At 38.9% G+C, this 25549-nt stretch overlaps 1 protein-coding gene across 2 annotated transcripts in view; it reads left to right on the plus strand.

The window, feature by feature from the left end:
• The first annotated feature begins 2059 nt into the window (after nucleotides 1-2059).
• Nucleotides 2060-25549, plus strand: part of LOC122548410 (protein lin-28 homolog B-like) — a 204215-nt gene continuing 180725 nt past the window's right edge. The window contains exons 1-2 of one of the 2 annotated variants that reach the window (XM_087976263.1): nucleotides 2060-2093; nucleotides 3950-4131. In XM_087976263.1, coding sequence (XP_087832389.1) covers nucleotides 2060-2093; nucleotides 3950-4131 — 216 coding nt within the window. Of the gene's footprint in view, nucleotides 2094-3066; nucleotides 3182-3949; nucleotides 4132-25549 lie in introns of those variants that run through there. The other variant, XM_043687028.2, reaches the window with a different exon arrangement.

Genomic DNA, 25549 nt, shown 5'->3' on the forward strand with positions numbered 1-25549 from the left:
GTTGGCTGGGGCATCCTGGGGACACTGGCTGTGTTTTCTAAATACAACTTACTGCGTTATGTGTCGGTGCTGGCAAGCCCACATTGCTCGGTAGGAATTAAATAGGTAAAACTGAAGAGGGGCTGAATAGCTATATTTTGCGCGACAAAACCAAATCACATCTGGCGAATTGCCAGGGGGGAAAAATAGGCGTTGACCCATAAGAGAAGCTCACTATCACAGCACCTTTGGAGGAAAAAAAACAGTGCACGTAAAATTGTGATGGTGCACTATTAAGTTTTCGCTGCGTTCCTGTTTTAGCCCGAATCAAATTTAGGTGAAAGTGAGGACTGCAGATGTTGGAGATTAGTGTCAAGAGTGTGGTGCTGGAAAAACACAGCAGGTCAGGCAGCATCCGAGGAGCAGGAAAGTTGACGTTTCTGGGCATTTCTGACCAAGGGCTTTTGCCCGAAACGTCGATTTTTCTGCGAATCGAATTTGCCCTCCACCAGAAAGGCACTAGCACGTGAGAATTGGGGAATTAAAGACACAAAAAAATACTTCGAGTGAACACCAATATTTACTGGCAACCAGGTATTAAATTCGCCGCGGTTTTTTATACTATATTAAAACAAAAAAATCGCTTTCTTTGTTTAAAAAAAGAACAGCGCCGCTGATCTTCCCGAAGCGAGCTCTAGTTGGAATGTGAGCTGACCAGTTATACCTTTGCATGACTTGAAAGGCTGGTGTCCTCTCACAGGAAATGAATGACTCGATAACATCTGACACCAGTGACCATTCCGGCTGCCCCGATCCTAATTCTCCTAATCGCCTGAAACAGCCACTTCTGTGGACCGGAGTCAGGGAGCATCAAATATAAAAAAGGCAAAACTGGGAATGCTCGGAGTTGTTTGCGGTCATTTGATTTTCTTGATCCATATCTGGGTATTGAGGCCCTCATGCGCACGTTTTGGAAAGCAAACAAAAAAAACCCACCCTTTTCAAACGTTTTTAAATGGGGTGGGGGCGGGAAACTGGCCGCTGGTTCTGCTGACGGAGATATTTCAGGAATTTGGAAGAACGCTGAGCTCGCGCGTCGCGTTTTCGAAGCAGCTCACGTTGTTAGTAAAGGAATAAATTAAAACCGAATACAACGGAACTCTTCCCCCCCCCCCCCCCCCATTATTTACTGGACGCCCGCAAATCAACAGCTGCCTTCCCTTTGCTGTTCATTTATTGATTGCAAATGAATACACTACAATCCCTGAAGAAGTCAGCGATATATGGTAACAAGGGGGAGTTTAGGCTTCTATCGGATGCATGTGATTTCTAACGACAATAATCTCAGCGAAACAAACGAGTATTTGTAAAACACGTAAAAGACGACCGGAGCTAGTTTTCGTTCTGTTAAGGTTCGACGTTTTTCTCTGGTACAGAGCAGCTCGGCCTGAGAGAAGCCAACAAACTCAACTCTCAGGTCGCGTAGGAGTTGGGCCTCAGCTCACGCTCTGTTAAAATAACCTATAGGAAATTTATGGTTGAAGACTTCAAAGGAATTTCAGGACTGAGAGCTTCCACTTTACTGAATCGTCTCTCTTCTCCAAACCATTTACATTTATTAAAAAAACACACCAGTAGCTAATGTTTGACCAACAGCTTGGGAGACAAAAGTGTGACTTGTGCGAAAACAAGCAATGATTTTTTTTTAAAAAAAGGGACGTTGATGTTAAAGCGGCAAACAAGTTATTTAAGTGTAAACTGCCCCTTACAATTGGTCAGACAAGTTGGCGCCGACACGTCAGGCCAGTTTTTTGGAGCAGAAACGCACGGTAATAGACAATGCATGGCCAGCGCGTTCTGATACCAAAAATCCCACGTTTTATCAGCACGCCTTTGCCCTTTTTTCCCCCAAGCGCGCTCTGCACGTCTCCAGCGAGCTCCCAAAGTAAAGGTATTTCAAAATCACAACAGGGGCAGTGAAGCAAATGCTTGACCTTTGAACCCTTTTCGGAGGGGAATTTCCTTTCAACAAAAAAGACTGAGGGAATGTGGCAGACGGGTAATCATCTTTGGGGTCGATATGTATTTTTGTTTCCAAACTCTGCCGTCCCCAGGTACGGGCGCCCTGAAGGCAACAGGGTTAAAATGTTGGAAAAGGACGTTGCTGTCTCTCATTGCTTCCTACGGGTCGTGGCATCCTGCTTCTGAAATGAAGGCATCATGTCCGGCTTGTGTGATTGACGAACCGTGTTATAGTTTAAACAGAGACCATTTGAAAATGGCATATCAAATTCAAATCATATTACCTTTCTTGCGTGTGTGTGTGTGTGTGTATGTCGGGGGGGGGGGTGATGTTACAGGGTGCTCACTTGGTGAAACCCATTGATTTCTCTTATCGTTTAATGCCAATGTCTCTATCTGAGCGTGATTTAATAAAACTAGGTAGACGGCGGTATGTGTGTGTGGGTTTTTTTTGGCACGATGTTTAAATCTTCCCTCCATGTGTTTAACCTATGCCTATCCTCCACCTACGATCAGGAGCTGGACGCTGGTCGTGAGGAACATTGGTCACCAGGCCATGCAAATGTTCTTGGCGGCGAGTGCTCGCTGTCGTTGTCCCTTGAAGGGATGTGACCCGGCGTTACCAGATATATGGTGTGTTTATCACGAGAGGCGATCCGTTTTTGTGCGGGTTGCGTGCGTTGACGTTTCCTTGAACGTGAGGAGAGAGAGAGAGAGAGACCCTGCAGCTTCAACGCTACGGAGCTGACCGACCCATCAAACATGTCGGACAATTAGCCAGATGGAAGAATCCGGAGGGTTTGAGTTTTGTTGGGGTTGGTGGGGCGGGTGGGGGGATGGGGACTGGGTGGTGTTGGTATGGCACCCTAATGCTTGCTGCCTGCGGTGCCAGTTTCGAGCGGAGGTTGCAGCTCCGCCTGTGCAAAGGCTGCGATGTGTAATTAGCAGCAAGAAGGCATGTAATTGAGGAGTCACGTGTGTGCCAGGCCAGGAAGGGAAGGGACCTGGGGAAGGAGGGGGAGGGAGGTGAACGTTAGACCATGCGGGCATTGGCGATCGCTACATTTTTCATCACTGAATCCTATGACTCCAGATTGATGCAGAAGATTACCCACTCCGAGGAAAAAGTTCTCATCAGGCGGGTTTGGACACAGGGGCCTGTGTGACAACATGGCCGAAGGTTACTTTTCTTTTCCCTCTCTTTTCTATATATAAATATGTGTGGTTATTTTTTTTAAGAAAACGGCCCTTTTTTATTTGCATACTGTTCATAGAGATCGCAGGTTGGTTCTTCCCGAACCTATTGTTGTAGATCTCCCAAAATGTGTGTACCCGCCCCCATTTATTCACCACTTCAAAAGCTTGCTGAGGGCTATTGTGTGGAGTGTTTGTGTCCGATTTAGCACAGTTTTTTCCTCCCCACCCCCCGCTCACCACAACCCCAGTCCGTGTGTGAAAGGCAACACTACACCTGCCCCTTAAGTTTGATTGGAGTACAGTTATAGCACGCTGGATGCGACCATAGTCTCCTCAGTATTACACGAAGCTTATTTGAGTGGACAGTTTTTTCCACCTTTTTTTTCCCTCTGTCGCGATCGACGCTGTTGAATGTTGATTCCGATTCGCGAGAAGAGAGGAGGAAGAGCAGCTAGGCTTGTGTGATAGTGCGGGAGATGGGATCCGTTTTAAACCAGGCGCATTCCAGTTACGTACGGTTTGCTCATCTTAATTTGCTATCTCAAACATGGAGTAACAAGAGCATGGGTTACAATCGATATCATGGCCAAAGCGATGCGAAGCGCTTTCGTTCCTGCCAGAAGCGTAAAAATACATATATGTATATTTTAAATGTACTTTATTCATGATTTACTCCCCCCTCCTTTTTTGCATCAAATATATTAAACTCTTATTTTTCCCCCTCTCTCCCGTGTGTGTTGCAATTGTCCAGGAGGGGCGGGTAAAGGTGGTGGAGACGAGAAAGGAAAACAGACTGAGAAGGAAGAGTCTCTAATCCGGCAGGGAGCAGGCCACTGTAAATGGTTCAACGTTAGAATGGGTTTCGGGTTTATCTCCATGACTTCCCGAGAAGGCAGCCCGTTGGAAACGCCAGTGGACGTTTTCGTACACCAAGTAAGTTTGCATAATTCCGCCTGTTTAGTTCATTTTTTTTTACCCCTCTACTGAAGCGGGGGGTGGGTGTGGGGGTAGGCGGCGTGTGTGGAGCACTCACGGATTAGTGTGTGTGTGCAGAGAGAGAGAAAACATAAAGTTCCCTTGTAAAGTGGCTGCCACGACACCCCCTTTGAGGAGCTGGATTGAGTCCAGCGTGAACCGTGAATATTCGTGGCTTGTTTTTTTTTTGCGCTGCACTCATTTCCATGACGATCACGGCTTTCGCCAGTCTCCAGTGTTGACTCTGATTGGGAATGTTCCGCGAAGGAATAGCAGGATATTCTTGCCCAAAAGTGCCCCTTCCCGGCGCCCGGATTGTAGGCGGTGGGTTGTTTCAAACGGCATGTCTGTGCAATGAACAAAGTTGAAGGCAAAATGCGCAGTTTGGCCACTTGGTCGTTCTCCGCCGGTGCAAATATCAAACTAGCGATCTGCTTGTCAAGGTCAGAGGTGAAACCCGGAAATGCTGGGCTCAGCCTGTTGCAGGTTTTGTACAGGGAACAATTGAGGGGGCGCCTGTGTTGCAACGTGCGGTCTCTTAAAGCACACCTCCACTGTTGGTTTAAAGACAGAAATCTTGGAAAGTAGAAGAGAAATGTTGCCTGTAATTGTATGAGGATTCATTCGCCACTGAAGATTTCTGGAGAAGCAGTTAGTTTATTAAATGATTCTTCATCAGTGCAGCACCGTGTGAAGTGTGCGAGGTGTCCCCTGTTGTTCAACGCTTGCTTTCTCTCAATGCTTACAATTAGATCCACAGGAAGATACATCCGTAAAACGAGATCGACTTTACTGTCATCTTCCACCCATAATCTGCAGAAAAGCGGGCCAAAGATGTGACCTATCTTGGTTCCGCAGGGGGTTTCGAGGGGAATCTACTTGTAATCTGGCTTGTTGGCCATGCAGTTTTTAGCCGTCCCAGTCCACGATTTTCCTTTTCATGCATTTGGCTGTATTCGCAAGTTCGAATTTCACCTCCCCCCACTCCTCCCTCTCTTCTATCTGCCTCTCTTTATCTCTAAACCTTTCTTGGGTCGTTAAGTAGGGGGTTTACGACCTCGTTAGATCGCTTTATAGAGGAACACAGCGACAAGGCAGAGGGGAAAGGGTTTTCGCGGTGAGGCAGTGGCACCCTCGTGTTCCTGAGTGGTCAGCACTGCCGCTACTGAGAGACGCGGACTCGGATCTCGATTAAAGACTCTTTTATATCGGTTAATGGTTTTTCTTTAGCTTAATCACAGCGCGTCCAATGAACATTTATTAAAACAAAATCTTTTTGGTTCTGTCCCAAGTAAAGCGTGTGTTTTGAGTTTATTGAAATAGTTTCAATCCGTTTGATTGGTGAGCTCATGGCTATTAAGACAGCAAAATCGCTTTTGCAGGAATTTAATTATGGGCAATATTTTTAATTATTATTATAAACTTTAAAGTAGTTATGGATACTGCTCTGTTGTTACTTTTTGGTTATGCTGCTCGTGTGTTTTAAGCTTTGCGTTACCCTCGCCATGTGTTCCACTGGACTTCAGATGAAAAGTGTTGCAGGCGTTTAGCAAATTAAATGAGGTCCTTTTTAACGAGAGTGTTCTGTAAATTACATATTTATCTGATCATTCTATGAGATGGGTAACATTTTTAATCAACACCATGACATATGCATTTTTCAAGCTTATTAAGACCATTTACGACAATAACCAGCAATTTTGGGTTGGTGCTTTTTTACACAAAAACCACCTTACATCGTTGTATCAGTTCTGTGGTAATTGTTGCTGTAAGTCTTCTGTCAGTCTATATTTATTTACTCCATTTTATAGTGCTTGGATGGCACTTTTAAGGCATAGTTGCGTTTTCGAGTTGTGAATTGTTAATGCACTTTAATAGTTTCAGAGGAACAATCACGTTTAATTCTTTTTTAAAATCTCATTTTACAAATGTCAATGCTTCTTCATGAAAATTAAATAATTCATTGTTCTTAACATTCATTTGTTTGCAACTTCCTGAATGTACAGCCAGGAAATTAATTGTACTGAAGACATTATGTTGTATGCCTTAAAATTGGTGGAATAAACAAAATGCATCGAGTTTCTCAGTAAGTTGCCATATAAACAAGGGGATAAGGAATAGCATTACTGAACGTCGCCTGTTACACAAAACTATGTTTTAAAGTACAAATTGTTTTATAACCTGTGCGTTGTGTTGAAAAAATACACTATAAGAGCCAAAAATACTTTATTTATTAAGGTATAAATAAGGCTATTGAAAATAATTTTCATTTTGGTTAATGCCTGATTACTGTGGTATCAAATACAAATTAGTTTCAAATAATTCATGTAAACTTTCTTTTGCTTATATTCATTCTCAATTATGTTGTGCAGATGAATTAGATTTTTCTTTTAAGTAGCCAGCATTGTACACTTGTCCTGCTCTTGCTCAAGATTTTATTTTCGGTTATTTTTGAAAACATTTAATTATGGTCACAGCTGTCTTTTAAAGCATGTCAGGATATTTGACATTTTTGGCCACAGTAAAAGTTTAAAATGTTTTAGTGAATTGGTGTTACAGCATAAAGAATGATTTGAAGTTTAGATGTCCATTGAATGAGTCTACTCAACTATAACTAAATGAAACCTACAGAATTAAGCTTCCAAGAAACAGTCAAATACAAAGATATGTGGCTTAATTATAAGTTGCTAATATGTCTTTCAGCTTTGAAATATTTGGAAGTTTTCAACATTTCAGTTCCATGCTTCAAGGTTATTAATCCTTCTTAAAGGATACTATCATAATGTCATGATAGCACACAAAAATAACAGGATCCACAATGTAAAATAAAAGCAAGAAGCAAGATTGATTACAAAACAGCACCTCATATGTGTTATTTCTACAAAAGTTAATATTAAGAATACAAACATTTTGTTTAAGTTATATTAATGGGAATCTCCATTCCGGATATCTATTTTTTCTCTTGCTAATCTACTATGCAATTTTTCTTCCTACCCCTCATCAGCTCCTGAAGGCATTGATCTCTTGCTGTCCTAAGGATTCAATAGTGAAAAGCCCCATCTAATATCTCACCAAGATAACTATTGCATTGCTTTAGACATTGAGTGCCAGTAGGCTATCCAATAATGGAAGATATCCTAACCAATGACACAGCTATCCTCCAAAAAAACCAAACTCCTACAGGAGTTATTGGATACTGATAAAGAATTAGATATTTTTCCTACCACCACCTTTCAACCAAGAGGTCTTATAGGCTACTTTCATCATTATGCTGGTTGACGTCCAGCACAAGCCAATAAAAAGGCTTCTGAAAATGAATTTAGATATTTCGAAGAATTCTGCAGTGGATTACAGAATAATATTTGAAGTAAATACTGATAATTTAACCTATTGAAAAAACTAGGAATGCATAATCAAAGTTGAATAAATGTTGCTATTATTATTTATGTGATCTGATTGTGTAAACACCTCTTTTGTTTATTTTTTAAGAGAGGTGGGATTTGAACTGCCAAAATATGAAATTGACTTGAATTAATTAGTGTATTTAGAATTTCATCCTGGTTGAAGATGAGATTGTTAAAAACATCATCTGACTAATAACAGCATGTTCACAACATGAATTGTTGAATTGTTTGTGATGCAGTGTGGCTGCAGAGAGATGTGAATTGAATTTGATGCTTTGAATTTAATTCAAATTTAGTTTGAAACTTGTGATTGCCCTGCATAAATAATATAGATAAACAGGGATCATGATCCATTTAATCTAATCTAAAGCCAATCATTTGCACAAAAACAAAGAATGTAGAGACCCATAAAAGTACCATTGATTACCACCATTTCATACATTGCTTCACAATCACTAATTTTCACTTTGCAGCTTGTGACTGCTAAATTTGATTATATTGTTTAAACCTCACATGTGGCTATTCTACATTCTTAAATATGCCAAAATTGTTTTTACTTTCAAAAAGTGGAAACTGCATCATACATGATCATTATTTACCTTGAATGTTTAAAGAGAATTTTATTGATTAGAAGGATTGACTTTGCATTTCAATGTGTAAAAATAAAACATTGATTAATGGTTTTAAAATATCTGGAAGAATTACTTCTCTTAATTTGCTTACTTATTTTCTTTAAAATTTGCTAAGAAATGGACAGTTGAATATAGACTTCACAGTAGTGATGCTGAGTGTGCAGTACTATTGGTATAGGTCAGCAGAAAACACAAGGAAAAGACTGCAGTTAGAATATAATCCTGACATGTTGGATTTCAAATGAGGTGAAACATATCATCAAGATGGTTGAACATGCTGTAAAAATATACATATGGTCAGTGGCAATAATCAGTCTATCCAATCTATTGATTTTTTTTTCTGTGGAAAACATTGGTCCTTCTGTGCTGCCTTAAAACCACTGGTTTTTGTAAGATAAACTAAAGGAAACTGTAAATCATAATTTAATTTGTAGATTTGACATAGCCAGCTCATAAAATGTCATATTTTGCATTGACATTTTGATAACTGTTATTTGATCAGCACAGTCAGCTGTTTGAATATGTGTAAATTACCAAGCTTCTGAAATATCAGGTTGTTTCTATTTTGGTACAATGCAGAAATTTCTTTGTCCCTTAGTTGTCATATTTCAAGTATTTAAATTCTTGAAAAGTACTATTACTGCAAAAACATGGTCTTAAATGTATTATTTTAAACACAAAAGTAATGGAATTAAATATGATGGGCAGAAGAGGAAGAGCATTATAACTGATACACCAATGTAGAGACCATAAGTTAAATTAAGTGTATATGTTTGAGAACTTTAAATAATATGATCTGGCAAAATACGGTGCTTAGTTTTGAATATCATTTGTGAACAATCAAATGGCTTTAGAAATAGGGTTACAAGTCATTGTCTAAAAATGCAATATTGCTACAGACAGAATGTTGAGTGCCTGCATGGCTCTCATGTTTGAATCAAATTCATATTGTTGTATTGCTTAAAATTGTTCCTTATTTCTCCTTTTCGTTAAAGACATTTGTGTATTCTCTTTGTGAGAACTTCTTTTTGCCTGTAAATGTTATGTGGTAATTGTTCCTTTTCAGTTAAAACTTGGTTCTCCTGGGGGTTTTAACAAATGAAGCTTTGATTTGTTGCACATAAAACCAGGTGGGGAAGATGCTGTGAATACTAAAAGGGAAGTTAATTTTAGTGTAATAGCATGCTTTGTTACTTTTAAAATTTTTGAAATGGACAATTTTATCTAAAATGTATACCAAGCTCTTGAAAACCTAACTTGGCTCTCCTAAAAGCTGCAAATATTTGGGGAATGCCATTTTTTTTAAGAATGTATGTTTAACTGATCCTGGATCAGATCTAGTTGACACTATCACTCTTTGAAGATCTGGGCATTTGGCTTCCCACGGAGCATCCAACTAAACTGTCAGTCCCCTTTGATGAGATAAAATGGATAAAGCTCCCATGCTGATAAGACATTTGGAGCTGTTCCTGTCATAAAACGATTTAAATATTTGTTCTACATTTTGTCAAAGGTCTAGTTTCATTGATTATTTGCATATGCTAATTGTGTCCTAGTAACACAGGCCCTGCAGCACGTCTTCAACCCTGTCTTTGTTCAAGGTCCTTTCCCTTCAAGTTATTCATTATTTAAGTGCCCTTGTTCACAGGTAGTCACATTCTTGGGAAAAAGATCCATTTAAATTCAGACGATGTGGAACATTTCATGAGCAAATTCTTGAATTTGTTGAGTAAATCGTTGAGCACCTTAAACTCTTTCACAACATCAATAGCAAGCTGTTGCTTGTCTTTTAAAATGTATTTTTCTGCCAGTTCTTCTTTAAATGTGCTGTACTATTTAAAAGTAAACTGCTGCAACTTGGACTAGACAACCTTTCAGTGTACTATTAAAATTGTCCTTCAAAATGTAATTGATAGGCAACATAAAGAATGATACCTTGATGTAAATCTTGTAGCCAATGATTTAGTTGTTTCTATACTTGTGAAAAGGTCCAAAATTCTAGTTTACAGCTGTAGTAGCAATTAACAAACCATTTTCTATAAGGCTCATCATTTTAAGAATAACTTAATAATAAAACCTTTCTTTCTGAGGCTCTCTGTCTAATTCGTATTTTAGGGTAATGAAGCTAATTATTGATTTTCTGTGTCGTGTTATTTGTTAAGCTAAGGGTCATTCACAATAACATGCTTCATGATGTGCCAGGTATAAATAGTCAGCTCCGACAGAGCATTTTATAATTAAGGAGAACTGTTTTTATTATGGTTATGGTTGATTTGCCTTTGTGCGCAAGAGTTTAAATTGGGTTCTGGATATCCTTTGTTTGTATCATAGAATATCAAAGACAGTTTCAAGATTTACTGTTTGCTGCCCCAAATATAGCTCCCTCTTGAAGCTTGAAGTTACTGGATTGTTTGTTTTAATGAAAACTGCAGAAATAAGATTGAGTACAAAATGTGGATATGTCATTAATGATGTTGGTAGCTCTTCTGCATACAACAGGTCTGTGCTGTGGTAGCTTGCTAATAGTACATTGCTTTGACTGTTTCTTGGTGTGCAGAATAATGTAACCTCTGGAAGTACACCGAGCTGGCATAGGAGTGCTGTTCAAGTGGACAGTAAACACTGACAAGAATGGACTGGGTTACAGAACCTAGTTTTGTGTTGTAATTTCTGTGTGTGGAGTATAGGTGAGGAGGGCCCAGTTGGTCTTGGCTGTGATTCCCGAGTGACCTAATAATCAATATATTCTTATAGTTTGTGGTTGAATAATGGTGACTGGATGAAGTTTTAACAGGAAACCCATGACAAGTTTGTGGTACTCCAGTATATCAATGTGAAGAAATTACCAAGAACAGAGGTTTATAAAATCATGAAGGGCATGGATAGGTCTTTTTCCTGGGATGGGGTAGTCCAGAACTAGAGGGCATAGGTTTAAGGTAAGAGGGGAAAGATATAAAAGAAACCTAAGGGGCAACTTTTTCACACAAAGGGTGGTGCATGGAGGGAATGAGCTGCCAGAGGAAGTGGTGGAGGCTGGTACAATTGCAACATTTAAAAGGCATGTGGATGGGTATATGAATAGGAAGGGTTTGGAGGGATATGGGCCAGGTGCTGGCAAGTGGGACTAGAATAGGTTAGGATATCTGGTTGGCAAGTTGGACCAAAGGGTCTGTCTGTTTCCATGCTGTACATCTCTATGCCTCTATAATTATTTTAAAAATTGAACAAATGGTGGCGGAGGGAGTAAAATTAATAAGATTTTCTACAGGATGGAGGTGAAAATAGTTAGATTCAATGTACGTTTGCCTTAATTAAACAAGATTTGGAAGCAGGTGTCGGCCAATATCCTGGAGGGGCCTGTTTTCCTTATCAGTAAGATCTGACTAATTGGAAAGCAGATCTTAAGTCAAGGTCCAATGTGCTCCCCTTAATCTCTGCCTTCCTTATAAAATTTTTAACTGCACTGCCTCCACATCTCTCTTCCAAAATCTCATGACCCATTTGAAAAAAAAATCCCTCTCATAAATAAGAGCCCCCTGGTTCTGAAACTATGCTGTCTAGTTCAGACTGCCCCATGAGCAGAAGCATCCCAAACTCCCTTGGAATCTTATATTTCAATAAGATTACCTCTACTTTTTCCAATTTCAAATGAGTTTAAGGCTAATCCAGTTAACCTTTTCATTTGTGGTAACCCCTGAATCCCAGTAATCAACCTAGTGAATCTTCTCTGAACTGCCTCCAATATAAATATATTCAGTGCAACAAACATTTACACTGTACATTGTGAAGTAGTCTCAACGTTAGTAACATTTTCCCACTATTAAATTCTGGCACTAGCAATAAGGGCCAATATTCTGTTTACCTTGCTATATCGCTGTTTACCTTGCTTTGTATATGAGGACATACAGATAGATCACACTGTAACACATTCTGTAGTCTAATTATCTTGAAATAATTTTTGACTGTACTATTTCTCCCCTCAGAGTGGATACCTTCACTCTTTGCCACATTGTATTACATATGCCAAAGTTTAGCCCACTGTTAATCTAGTTACATTTCTTTGCAAACTATTTGTGTCCTTCTCAGAACTTGCCTTCATAGATGTCCCTGTATTTTCAGCAACTTTGACTGGAATACACTCAATCCTTTCAATAAGATCATTAATATATATATTGGAATGTGATGCCATGAGTCATTTACATCACAGAAGGAGGCTATTCAGCCCGTCCAGCTCAGTGCAGTTCTCCATTGAATGATCCAGTCAATCCTACTTTCCACAGTCTTGCAGGGTGCCCAGCAAATTTCCTTTCAAAATAATGAATTGTTTCCACTTGCACCACCCTGTGGGCAGAGAGTTTCTGGTCATGACTACTCATTAACAAGTTCTTCCTCAAATTGTCCATGCAGCTCTTGCCCAAAACCTTAAATCTCTGTTCTCTATTTCTTGCACTGCTAACTTGCGGCAATGGTTTTTCCTTGTCTTCCTTATCCATACCTGTCATAATTTTATACAATTCTTTAAAAACTCATCTCGGTCTCTGTTCCAAGAAAATCATCCCTCAGCACTAATTTCTGTGGAACGTCACTCATTACAGATTGCCAATCTGAAAATGATCCATTTTTCTGTCAGTTAGCTAGTCCTCAATCCATGTTAATACCTATCAAAACAACATGACCTTTTGATCCTGTGTAGTAATCTTTCATGCATCAAATCCTTTTCGGATTTACTACATTTACCAGTTCCTTCTGTACACCCTGCTCATTACATCCATGAAAAATACTCATTAATTTTTCAAAAACAATTTCACATTTGAAATAACGTTTTTTCAACATTTTCATTCATGGGATGTGGATTTTTCTGGCTAGGGCAGAATTATTGTCTAATCATATTTGCCCCTGAGAAAATGGTAGTCAGCTACCTTCTTGAACCACTGTAGACCTTGGTTCTTCCAGATTGAATATGACTTTCCAAATATCCTGCTACGACTTCCTTTTTCATGGATCCACAATTTTCCCAATGCTCGATGTTAGACCAGCTGGCCTACAGTTTCCTGCTTACATAGAAACAGCATCTTTGGAGAAACAAAATTAATATTTCAGGTGGATTACTTTTCAGCAGAGCTTTTGAGTTTGTTCAGTATTTTATGGTTTTGATTTCAGATTTTCAACATTGCTTTATTTTGATTCCGCACCATTTACTGCTGTCTCCCTCTCTCAAAAAAAGAATATTGCATTTGTGGTTTTCCAATCTGCTGGGATCTTTCCAGAATCTAAATAATTTGGAAGATGCTCAGGTTCACAGCCCCTTCTCAGTCAGCTGCCTTCAAGTGCCAAAGGACTTGGCAGATGGAACCTGATGGAAGCCTGTGCATGACTTTGTTTAACCTGCGAACCTTGGGGAACCATCAATTTCTGCATGATCTTGATAGGTTGGTTGTTAGGTTTTGCTGATAATTCAAAGAGCTTTGCTGCTGCAACTTTTATCCATCTTATGGCCCCTTGAGGTGAATAATATTGTTTTGTCTGTTCTGCTGTGAGGACTCTTATGGTCACAGTTTAGGTGGAACCTCCCCCTAATTGTGTTGTAAGGAGTTCCTGTCAGCATCACTGACACACACCTTCTTCACAAATCAGATTGCTGATTCACAGAATGCCTTGCAATTGGTTAAATTTCAGGCTGCATTTATACAATTTTCATTACCAGTAGCAACTCATATGTTGTAATGTAAATGCTATTCCATAAGACATAAGCCAGAAATTAGGCAGAAATTAGGCCAATAAGCCCATCAAGTCTGCTCCACCATTTGATCATGGCTGATAGGTTTTTCTGATAGCCCTTCCTGAAGAAGGGCTTGTGCCCGAAATGTGATTCTCCTGTTCCTTGGATGCTGCCTGACCTGCTGCGCTTTTCCAGCAACACATTTTCAGCTCTGATCTCCAGCATCTGCAGCCCTCACTTTCTCCTGATAGGTTTTTCAACCCTATTTTCTCTCTTTCCCCCCTTAACCTTTGATCCCCAGGCAATCAAAAACTTATCTATCTCTGTTTTAAATATACTCAATGATCTAGCCTCCATCACCTTCTGTGGCAATGAATTCCACACATTCACCACTCTCTGGCTAAAGACGTTTCTCCTTATCTCCATTCTAAAGCGTCTTCTGTTTACTCAAAGGCTATGCCCTCAGGTCCTTGTCCCTCTTGGCCATGGAAGCATTTTCCCAACGTCTACCCTGTCCAAGCTTTTCAGCATTCTGTAAGTTTCAACTAGATTTCCCCCCCTTCTCTCCAGAACAATGAATAGTTAGTGGCAAACAACTTTCTTAATAGAGAAGCTGAAGTGAAGCGCTTTGGCCCATAATGCAAAACATCATATTAAGGCTGAGAGGAGTAAAGAGAAACCAAATGAAATGAGATGAAGAAATTGTGTGATGGTAAGATTGGAGGAAAAAGAATGAACTGAAAGATAGCAGAAGTTCCTTAATTTTGAGTTTATGGAAAAGAATCAGACCCATAACTTGATTTCAACACGAATTTTTATGTATACATGGGAGGTTGGCATTGCTGGCTGTGCCAGCATTGATTAATACCTTTGAACTGAATGACTTGCTATGAAGCTTCTGAGGGTAGTCAAGAGTCTACCAGATTGTGTACCGGAGACATATTCTAGGCCAGATCAGATAAGAACAGCAGATTTCCTTTCTTAAGAGACACAACTGAGCCAGATGAGTATTTATGGTAATTACATGGTCATCATCAGACTGGCTTTTAATTCAAGATTTTTATTGAATTCAAATTTCACCATCAGTCTTGGTGGAATTTGAATCCATGGATTCTGGATTATTAGGCCTATGCCATTACAACTACTCCACAGCCACCTCTTAATGAAGGATGGCATTCAAGGAAAACAGAAATATGAAAGACTACCTTTAGAAGGAGCTTGGGATGAATATGAGTGGCTTACATAAGGAAGCACACCGGACACAGTGATATTGACTTGAATGACATAATACTTAAGGTGTCAAGTGCTTTATATAGAGTGTTAGGAGACATTGAGGGGGAAAACATATAGGACAAAAACAAACAAATCTTCTTGGAGAACATCCAACAAAGTTACCTTGGCAGAAAAAATGTCCCTTACAGGAAATTCATCAATAAACCTGAATAGCCAAAAGATAAAAGAGTCATTGTACTTGAAAATAAGTTGGAACACAAGCATTTATTTTCTTTCTCTCGTGGTTCATAGAAATCTTTAGTCCCTAAGGCACTTTGAGAATTGAAGACTTATGACTTTGTCATACTCAAAATGATGGTTTTCGCAATAGCTCAGTGTAGAATTAAGGTTCGTGTACTCCTGGCTGGTATGATCCAGGTCCTTCTGAAGAGAAAACTACCTTATCTCTCTTGAGATTGTGGCTGCTATTCACAATAAAAATGTGAGGGTTAAAAGATTTTCCAAAGTAAATTTGGTTATTTCTCAATAGGTAAATGTATGGTTGGTAAGTACCTTTCTCTTTTAAATTCCAGGAAATTTACCGGTAATTGGAAGGTTACGTCAGTTCTAGTAAAATTTATGAGCAGTAAAGAATCTTATTGGAGTAGGAGCATTTTTCAAATTTAAACTAATAAAAGTAAATTACGAAGATGGAAAGGCTGGGTACTATGTTGTGACAGCAGGATGTTGGTACTCCTGGATGCCAGATACAGGGCAGACATGTCTGAAACTTGATAGGAAATTCATTTAGGCATTTGTAGGAGGGGAAGATCCAATCACCATAATTCATGAAGGTACCTTTGACATAGACTGGACAAAGAAGGAGATTCTGCATAGGTAGATAGCAAATTATAAAGCAAAATCTCCAAGGTAAATAATCTCTGTGTTATTACCAGAGCCATGCCCAAATTGGCCAAGGCCAAATAAGAAATGAATCCAGAGCTCAAAAACCGGTGAGGTTTCCTGTTCATGAGTTACTGCTACTATTACTGGATAAAGTGGGATTTGCACTGATGGAATAGTCCACAGCCGAATCATGCTGATGCTAATGTTCTCATAAGCATCAGGGAAATAGGGAGGGATTTAAACTAAATGTTGGGGTTAGGGATCCCAGGTATTAATATGGGAAATTATAAACAGACCAAAGGGTCTGTTTCCCTGCAGTACATCTCTGTGACTCTATGGCTCTATGTGACAGGAAGGAATAGAGGAAAAAAAGGAGTCAGCAATAGGTAAGGCCAGATTTACCAAAATAATAAAAAGACAAAGCAAAAGGCTTCCCCAAATGGACACAGCATTTAGAATAAAACCAATGAATTGACAGCACAAGAGGTGGTTTTTAATTATTGATGGCATTAGCACAATAGAGTGCGATGAGCTAAGTTCAGGAACTATGATGTAAATATGGTTTGGGTTGAGGTGAGAAATGATTAAGGCAATAATTCATTTGTGGGAGAGGTACATAGACCTGCTAATGGTAGTCACACGAGTTTTAAAATAAAGGAAGAAATAATGGGAGCTTTCCAGCCCCATCTCCTCCCTTCCATCCCTTTGACTGACCCCTCCTTCCATCGACCAACCAAATTCATTCCTCCTATCAACCTACAGGGTCATATCTACCATCTGTATTCACATATCATCACCCTATCTCTCTGTCACTCATAACTCTTTCCCCCCACCCCCCCCCACCGACTTCGTTTGCAACTCTCCCTACCCCCACCACCATTCCTGAAGAAGGGTTATACCCGAAACTTTGGACTTCTCCATTTCCTGTTGGTGCCTGGCTTGCTGTACTGTTCCAGCCTCCTGCTTGTCTACGTCACATAGGTTCAGCAAAAACCATGGGGTTGGGAAAGTTTTTTTTTGGGGATTTGAAGCCAATCACAAAGGAGACTGCAATAGACCTGGCATTGTGCAATAAGCTATAAATAATTAATGATCATAACAAAGTGTATTTCTCCATGCAGTTTGAGGAGGAGTGGAATGAATCCAAGACAAGTATTGTAAACTAAAATAAAGCCAATTATGAGGGCACGACAGTCGAACTAGCTAAGGGATCAGTCAATAGAAATGTAGTGGCAGACATTTAAGAGGATCCTTTAGAATATATGGAATAGCTACTTCCATTGAAAGAGAAAAATTCCAAGGAGAGAACCTAGCACCTACGGTTAGGTGAAGATTGTATCAAACTGAATGAAAAGCATATGATTGTGTGAGTATGGCTGGCAGGCCAAAACTAAACAAAAAGCAAAGCTTGACAAAAGATGGGAATAATTTTGAGTGAGAGAAAGCTAATTAGAAATACAAAAAATAGATAGTAAGTTTTCTTTTGCTGTTATTTTAGAAAAAGAGTTTGCAAAGTAAATGTTGGTCCTTTAGAAAGTGAGTCTGGGAAATAAATATTGGAAAGTAAGAAGATGACAGAAAAATTGAGCACGTATTTTACATCTTAAGAGTCATAGAAATGTACAGCACAGAAACAGACCCTTCGGTCCAACTTGTGCATGCCGACCAGATATCTGAAATTAATCTTGTCCCAATTGCCAGCATTTGGCACATATCCCTCTAAACCCTTCCTATTCATATACCCATCCAGATGCCTTTTAAGTGTTGTAATTTTACCAGCCTTCACCACTTCCTCTGGCAGCTCATTCCTTACATGCACCACTTCCTGCATGAAAAAGTTGCCCATTAAGTCTCTTTTTAAAATTTTGCCCCTCTCATCTTAAACCTATGCCCTCTAGTTCTGAACTTGCCCAACCCAGAGAAAATACTTTGCCTATTTTCCCTATCCATGCCCCACATGATTTTGTAACCTCTATAAGGTCACCCCTCAGCCTCCGATGCTCCAGGGAAAACAGCCCCAGTCTATTGAGCCTCTCCCTATAGATCAAATCCTCCAACCCTGGCAACATCCTTGCAATTCTTTTCTGAACCTTTTCAGGTTTTACAACTTCCTTCTATTAGGAGGGAGACCAGAATTATACACAATTAAAATTTAGTCACTAGGGACTTTGAGCAAATCTTTGAAACTGCAGGTTGACTGTGTGCTGGTAGGTACATTCCTAAGGTCTGAAAAGAAGTCATGATGTGGAGGTGCCGGCATTGAACTGGGGTGGACAAAGTCAGAAATCACATGGCACCAGGTTATAGTCCAACAGGTTTATTTGAAATCACAAGCTTTTGAAGCATATCCCCTTCGTCAGGTGAAGTGAGAGGGAAGCGCACAGAACACAGAACTTACAGGCAGAGAGATCAAAAGACCATACAAATGATGTGAATGGAGTGTTGAATAATAATTCTCTGCAGGTGATCAAAAGTGTCAGATGGAGTGAGTAAAGTGTCAATAACAACTGAAGGGCTAACCTACAATCTGATTAAATGAGGCAGAGAGATACTTACAAAAAATTAAGTTAAGGTGGTGCTAGAGACACAAACAGAAGCTGGAAAAGCCCAGCAGGTCTGGCTGCGTCTGTGAAGAAAAACCAGAGGAAGGGTCACCAGACCCGAAATGTTAACTCTGATTTATCTTCACAAATGCTGCCTGACCTGCTGAATACCCCCCCAATATAGGTATAACAGTTGCATGCCAAGGGTCTAACAAAAGTAATAAGTAATCCAAAACTTTACAAAACTAAAAGGTAGAGATATTAAAACAATTTATCAAGGTGATGGTGTCAAAACAGGACAGTGTGCTGGGGTCACATGTAGTGCGGCATGAATCCAGGATCACAGTTCTGCATTGTTGTCTATCTTGAAGGCCACCTTGGAAGACGCTTACCTGAAAATTGGAAGCTGAATGTCCATGATCACTGAAGTGTTCCTTGACACTGGGAGGGAACATTCCTGTCTGGCAATTGTTGCACGGTGTCCATTCATCCATTGTTGTAGCCAATATACCATGCCTAGGGGCATCCTCGCCTGCAGCGTATGAGATAGACAACATTGGCCGAGTTACATGAGTATCTGCCATGTGTGATGGTAGTGTTCATGTTGACAATCTGACATGTCTTGCAGAGATTGCCATGGTCAGGTTGTGTGGTGTTGTGGTTGATGTTGTCTTGAAGGCTGGCTAGTTTGCTGCGAATGATGATCTGTTTACGGTTGGCTGGTTATTCTAACGTGACAAATGGAGGCGAAGTGGCTACACTCTGAAAGTTTGTGGTTTCACAAAAACCTGTTGGACTATAACCTGGAGGCATGTGATTTCTGATTTTAAAAGAAGTCACTAATGAGATAGTTGATGCAATAGTTTTAATTTTCCACAATTTTCTAGATTCGGGGAAGGTTTCCTTTGAATGGAAAATAGCAAATGTAGCACTTTTCAATTAGCATACCATCCATCAAGGATAAATTTTTATAAGTTATTATTAAAGACACTATTGCAAGGCATTTAGAAATGTTCAAGGTGGTTTTGTGAAAAGGAAATCAAGTTTAACCAATTTATTGGAATCCATCGAAGAAGTAAAATTAGTAAAGGGGTGAGTGTACTGCACTTGCATTTCCAGACAGCATTTTATGTGGCGCCACATTGAAACTTATCATGGAAAGTAAGAATGAGTGTTAACATATTGGCAAATTGGTTGGCTGTGAGGAACCAGAGCAGTCATTTCTGGTTAGCAAGATGAAATGAGTGGTGTTCCATAGGGGCACGTGTTGTGATCTCAACAAAATGTCTCAGATGAAGGGACTGATGATATGTTTGCCAAATTGGCTGATGGCACAGAGTTTACTAGGAATGTAAGTCTAAGAGGACATAAGGAAGCTACAAGTCTGTATCGCTAGGTTAAGTGAGTATGTAAAGAGTTGGAAATGGAATGTGACATTGGAAAATTTTGAAATAATGCATTTGGCAGGAAAAATAAAAGCGAAGCAGACTGTCTGAATGACAAGAGCTTTCAGAGTTCTGAGATGCAGAGGAATCTGGGTGTCCCAGTACATGAAGTGCAAAGCATTAATATGGGCATCCAGTAAGCAATTAGGAAAGCTAATAGAATGTTTATTGTGAAGAGAATTGTAGCAAGGAGATTATGCATTACTTATCCAGGATATTGTTGAGACTATGTAGAATATTGGTCTTGTTATTTAAGGAACAATGTAAATGCATTAGAAGCACTACAGAGAAGATTTATATTTGGAATAGGTAGGTTTTCATAACAAGGGTGTGTCAACAGGATAGGCTTAGCTCCACTAGAATTCAGAAGAGAAAGAGACAACTTGATTGAAACATGTAAGATCCTGAAGGGTTCTGAAATGGTGGATGTGGAGAGGATGTTTCTTCTTGTTGAGCAATCTAGAACAAGGGGTCGCTGTTTAAAAATGATGGGTAGCCATTTAGGACACAGATAAAGAACCTTTTCTAACAGAAGATGGCTTTCTCAGAAGGCTGTGGAAGCAAAGTCTTTGAATATTTTTTAAGTAGATTTATACAGATTCCTAGGAGAAAGTGGGGACTGCAGATGCTGGAGATCAGAATCAAAAAATGTGGTGCTGGAAAAACACAACAGGTCAGACAACATACAAGGAGCAGGAGAGTCAACGTTTTGAACATAAGCTCTTCATCAGGAATATGAGGAAGGCCCAAGGGGACTCTCAGCCCCCTTGTCCCTGCACCCCCAACCCCGCCCACCCCCACCCCCCCCACATTCAAAATGAAGAGCATATGCTCAAAACGTCGACTCTCCTGCTCCTCAGATGCTCCCTGACCAGCTGTGCTTTTCTAACGCCGCACTTTTTGACTTAGATAGATATCTGATAAGGAACAGCATGAAAGCTAACTGAGGATCATTGGATTTATGGAATAATCAGATCAGTGGTGCTACTAATTTGCACATATGTATGTATGTTTCCATTTGAAATAACGAGTAGCTGAAGTTTGTAACCTTAGAAGTGACTAGAATAAATCTCCAGTCTGTACTGAAATAGCTGATCTGATCTGTGATACCCTCCAAGAATCTTCCTGTATTATTCTGAATTAGCAGTGAGCCCAGGCAATGAGATTCAGTTGAAAATTCAATCACACCATGGTGTTATCTGATCTTGTCATTTGCACTGATGTCCACACAGTTTCACCACCATCAGGATTACTGAATTGCCATTGCGAGCATGAACACAGGCACAAGAACATGCTAGTCACTAACTCGGACAAGGCTCAGACAAGGTGCCAAATCCAGATCCATCCTGGTGTTAAAGCTCTGGCTATTCATGATCTTGGCTTGCTGTATTATCAAAGGTACTGTGTTGTCTTGTGTACAAAGGGGCTTCAGTGCCTTTTATTCCCAGAGAATTTACCCAAGAATATGCATTAATCAATATTTAAAATGCATCACAGTAAACCTGTATCATGTTGTGTTTCTAAAAATAGAAACTGTAGTATCTCAAAGACAACAACTTTAAACAATTTTATTTTAAACCATTTGGTTCCAATGTCAGGTACTGAAGAAATGGATCAGATCATGAATAGTCAAAGTGTCTATATAAAAGAAAAGTAATTTAGTTGAAAGAGAAAAAAAATAAAGCCAGGCAGCTGACTAGATTTCATAGAAAAGGATATATTTAGTCAAACTGTTTGTGTAAGTTATGATGTACCTGTGTGATAATGTACCTTTGTGGTGGAACTTAAACCTGATTTTATGGACCAGAGGTCAAGGCAGCACCACTGCACCACAGGAGCCCTCAGCTGCGGTAGAATATTGACTTAATATTAAAAATCTTTATTGCCAATAAAATGATGATTGGATAGATTGGGCTTGTTGTTTTTCTTCTAACAGAGGAGACTATGGGGAGATTTGATCATTGTTTTGAAGAACCTGAATAGACTGAATAGGAAGCCCCTATTTCCCTCAGTAGAGGGAGTCAGTGACAATCAGAAATTGATGTGAAGTGATCAGTTGAAGGATAAGAGTAGAAATGAGGAAAGACGTTTCTCAATCAGAACATTGTCAATGACTGGAATTCACTGCCTGAAAGGATACTGGAGGCAGAACCTTACGCTCAATTTAAAAGCTTTCTGGAAATGCACCTGAAGTCCCTTAATCCAGGGCCAAGACCAAGTGCCATAAGGTGGCTGAATTATTTGTTTTCCAGTGGGCAGAGTGGCCTCCTCTTATGTGTTTTTTTGCATTTTCTAAATATTCTAAATATCCGAAGAGGAAAGATATGGGAGAGGACAGCCGAGTGGCAATAAATGAATTATTCCTGAGTAAAGTCAGCACAGACAGGAAGGGTCAAATAGCTGCCTTCTGTGCTTCAATACTTCAACAATTTAATGTTACAAATGCTGTCACAATTGAGTATGTATATCTACATATTCCTGTTGTGATTCAGAACTGAAGCTAACTGGGGAAAGATTAGGGCACCGGAATAAGAACCAGTCGGCTTTTGTGACTCAGTCACCATTTCCATACTTCTGGACTAGAAAGTCTGGATTCAAATCCTACTTAGACGTGATGGCCACAACAGTGTGTGAAAACATTTCCAAACAAGTTGATTAAAAATAATTTTCTTTTAAAAGCCAGTTTCTACCTGGGCTGAGCTAGTAAGGAGTCTGTGCTCATGCTGTACAGGATATTGTGAACACGTTTTATGTGGATGTTAGATCAGCATCTATAGTATCCTTTGTCGGGAGTATGTTTACCAAATTAACATAATCAAGAATGCGTATACAGTAGAAAGTCATGATAATAAAACTAATTACAGTAAATGCTTTCATCAGTGATGTTGCAGGTGTCGATCTGGGGAAAGAGTTTATCAAACTCCATCTAGTGGTGACTGTATATGACAGCAAATTAATTACAATTGAAATATCTACGTAAGGAATCTACAATATTATTTAAATTTTACAACACTTTTAACATAAAGACTTTGTAACATTTATGTTACAGTCCCATTAAATCTGATGTTTCTAGGTTATGTTTGATAGGAATACAATTAAGAGTGTAAATTGAAAATCATAATTTGATGTAAGCCCCTTTTAAAATATTCTAATGGTTTTATACAAATTTATGGAAATCCACTGGTCATAATGAATTGATATCAAAAGATAATTCTGCAGCATTGACAAAGAAACTGTAGAACTCATCGGAGGCCCTGATCATAAAAATCCAGACTGACATTTCGGTACAGTGCAATAATAATGCTGTATTGTTGCATAAATCTTTCAGATGAGCTAGAGACCCACTTGTGCTCTCAAATGGATGCCCAGGTTTCTGCTGAATAAATATTAATGCAATTATTGTAAATCCTGTGGATCCTACATTGTTTTTCTGTACAGTCAGTGTTGTACCTGAGTGGGCTTAAAGTGCTTCGGGACATTGATTGCCAAAGGTGCTCTATATAGTTGGAAGTTCTTTCTCTTCATTTGTTATTAATAGGGAGCCAATGCATTGTTACCTGCAGTAGATCTTAGAATTTGAAATCTTAAAAAAACTAAGACTTTTTTTTGAATGCTTCTTTCTTTAAAATCCTTTTTGCTAATACTTCTCCCTGTCCCTGCACCCCCACCCCCTTAATAGCATTGACTGATTTACGGATTTTTTATGACACAGGCACCAGTTACCTGGCAGTATCTATTGTGAGACTTGAGAGTAGGTGGGCTGATTGACTACAAGCAGCATCACAGCTGAAGCTGATCCTGCTGGTTATAATGCCCCATGATTTTTTCTCTATTTTAGATATTCATGATTGAAAATAAAGGGAATTTCTGCCAACTAGGGGAAATATAGTGCTAACAATACATTACCAATCAGAAAAGAGAACACATTTTAGAGCATGATTATTTCAGACATAGAAAATAATTTATAAAAAATGGCTATGGTATATGAAATGAAGAAACTGAGTCAAATCATTTCTTATCATATCCAATACCATTCAACATACCAAATATTATTTTTCTCACTTAGAAAGTCCAAAACTCAGCAGTTTTAAAAGTCTTGGTTATGTAAAAAATAAAGTCATGCAAAATTTATTTAATGGAAACCTAACTAGTCTTTCAAAAACTTGTACTTCATTATGTAACTCTGTTCACCTAAACTGGTCTCCATTATCCATAATGTATCAACTCTGCTACATTAGAAATAATGAAGTGCTGATGATATACATAAAATCAGGTCCAGATGATGGTCTCTTTCATCTTTAGTTTAAGTTTTTTAGGATAATTTCCAACTCTAATTTTCCATTCAAAGATATGTGAGAAATTGCAGTTATCTGTGATATTTATATTCTATAAGCAAGAAAGAAATACTTGCACTTAGTGTCAAAGTATTTTCATAAGCTTTGATGTACACCTTTTAGTTTGCTAGCTGTAGAAATACTTAACCTTATTCCTCCTGGCAATGTGCACTTAATTTTCAATATTGTTTTATGTTAAGGGACACCTAATTAAACAAAAATCTCATCCTTGTTTTAAAATCTCTCTGCTCTGCTTCCACCGTATTTCAGTAATCTCCTCAAGTCTTGTGATACTCCCAAAATGTTGGTACTCCTTTTAATTCTGGTCTCTAAGCTTTGGTTGTTTCTTTAACTGCTTAGTTCCAAAGTTCTGGGATTCCCTTTCTAAACTTCTCTGTGGCTCTACATGGCTTTGTTTCTTTCAGAGACTACTTAAAACCATTGCAACTTAAAAAAAATTGTGATCATCCTTTTAGTAATATTTCCTTAAAAGTGGTTAGGTGTCTTTTTTTTCTAATTCTCCTGTGAAATGCCTTAGGAATGTTTAATTACATTAAGAAACTTTAATGAGGTTGTTGTTCTTGTGATCCAAGTAGCAGCCCTGAGAACTATTTTGAAAGTGTCCTTCAGATAAGACTTTGAAAATTCTTCAAATCAAAGATTGACACAGTAAGTTCTAGTCATTCGGAAGAAAAAAAAGTGGTTACATTTAGCAATGTATATTTTTTTGTCCTGAATTACAAATCAGTAATCATTATTGTGTGTGTTTTCGATTATGTTTGAAACTAGAAATAATTTGAAAATCCCATGGTTTTGAGGGTCATTTTGTTGATCTGAAAGTTCTGTCTCAAGATTTGAACAAAAAGATCTAGTTGTGTTTCTTTTGTTCCTAGTTAGTGGTTTTAGAAAAGAACTAAATTTGTATTCTTTCCTAGCTTACTTCCAACTAAATATGTTAGGAGATGGAAAATTAAAAATTTGGCAAGAGTTGTTTGTGGCAAAAAAAAGCTTTATTAATGTCTTTCTAAATGCATGAGTTAGTGTGGAGGTGAAAGATGCTTTCCATTAGTAATATAGAACCTAACAATTATAGTTTAGTTGAAGCATATACATGTTAGAAATGGACTTTGCTGTACAGTGAATATTTAAATAATTTTTATATCCAATATTTTAATCAAAGG

This window comes from Chiloscyllium plagiosum, unplaced genomic scaffold (genome assembly GCF_037043375.1).
Source record: "Chiloscyllium plagiosum isolate Xiang-an unplaced genomic scaffold, Cpla_swu_hap1 HiC_scaffold_3, whole genome shotgun sequence".
In the NCBI taxonomy this organism is placed as follows: domain Eukaryota; kingdom Metazoa; phylum Chordata; class Chondrichthyes; order Orectolobiformes; family Hemiscylliidae; genus Chiloscyllium; species Chiloscyllium plagiosum.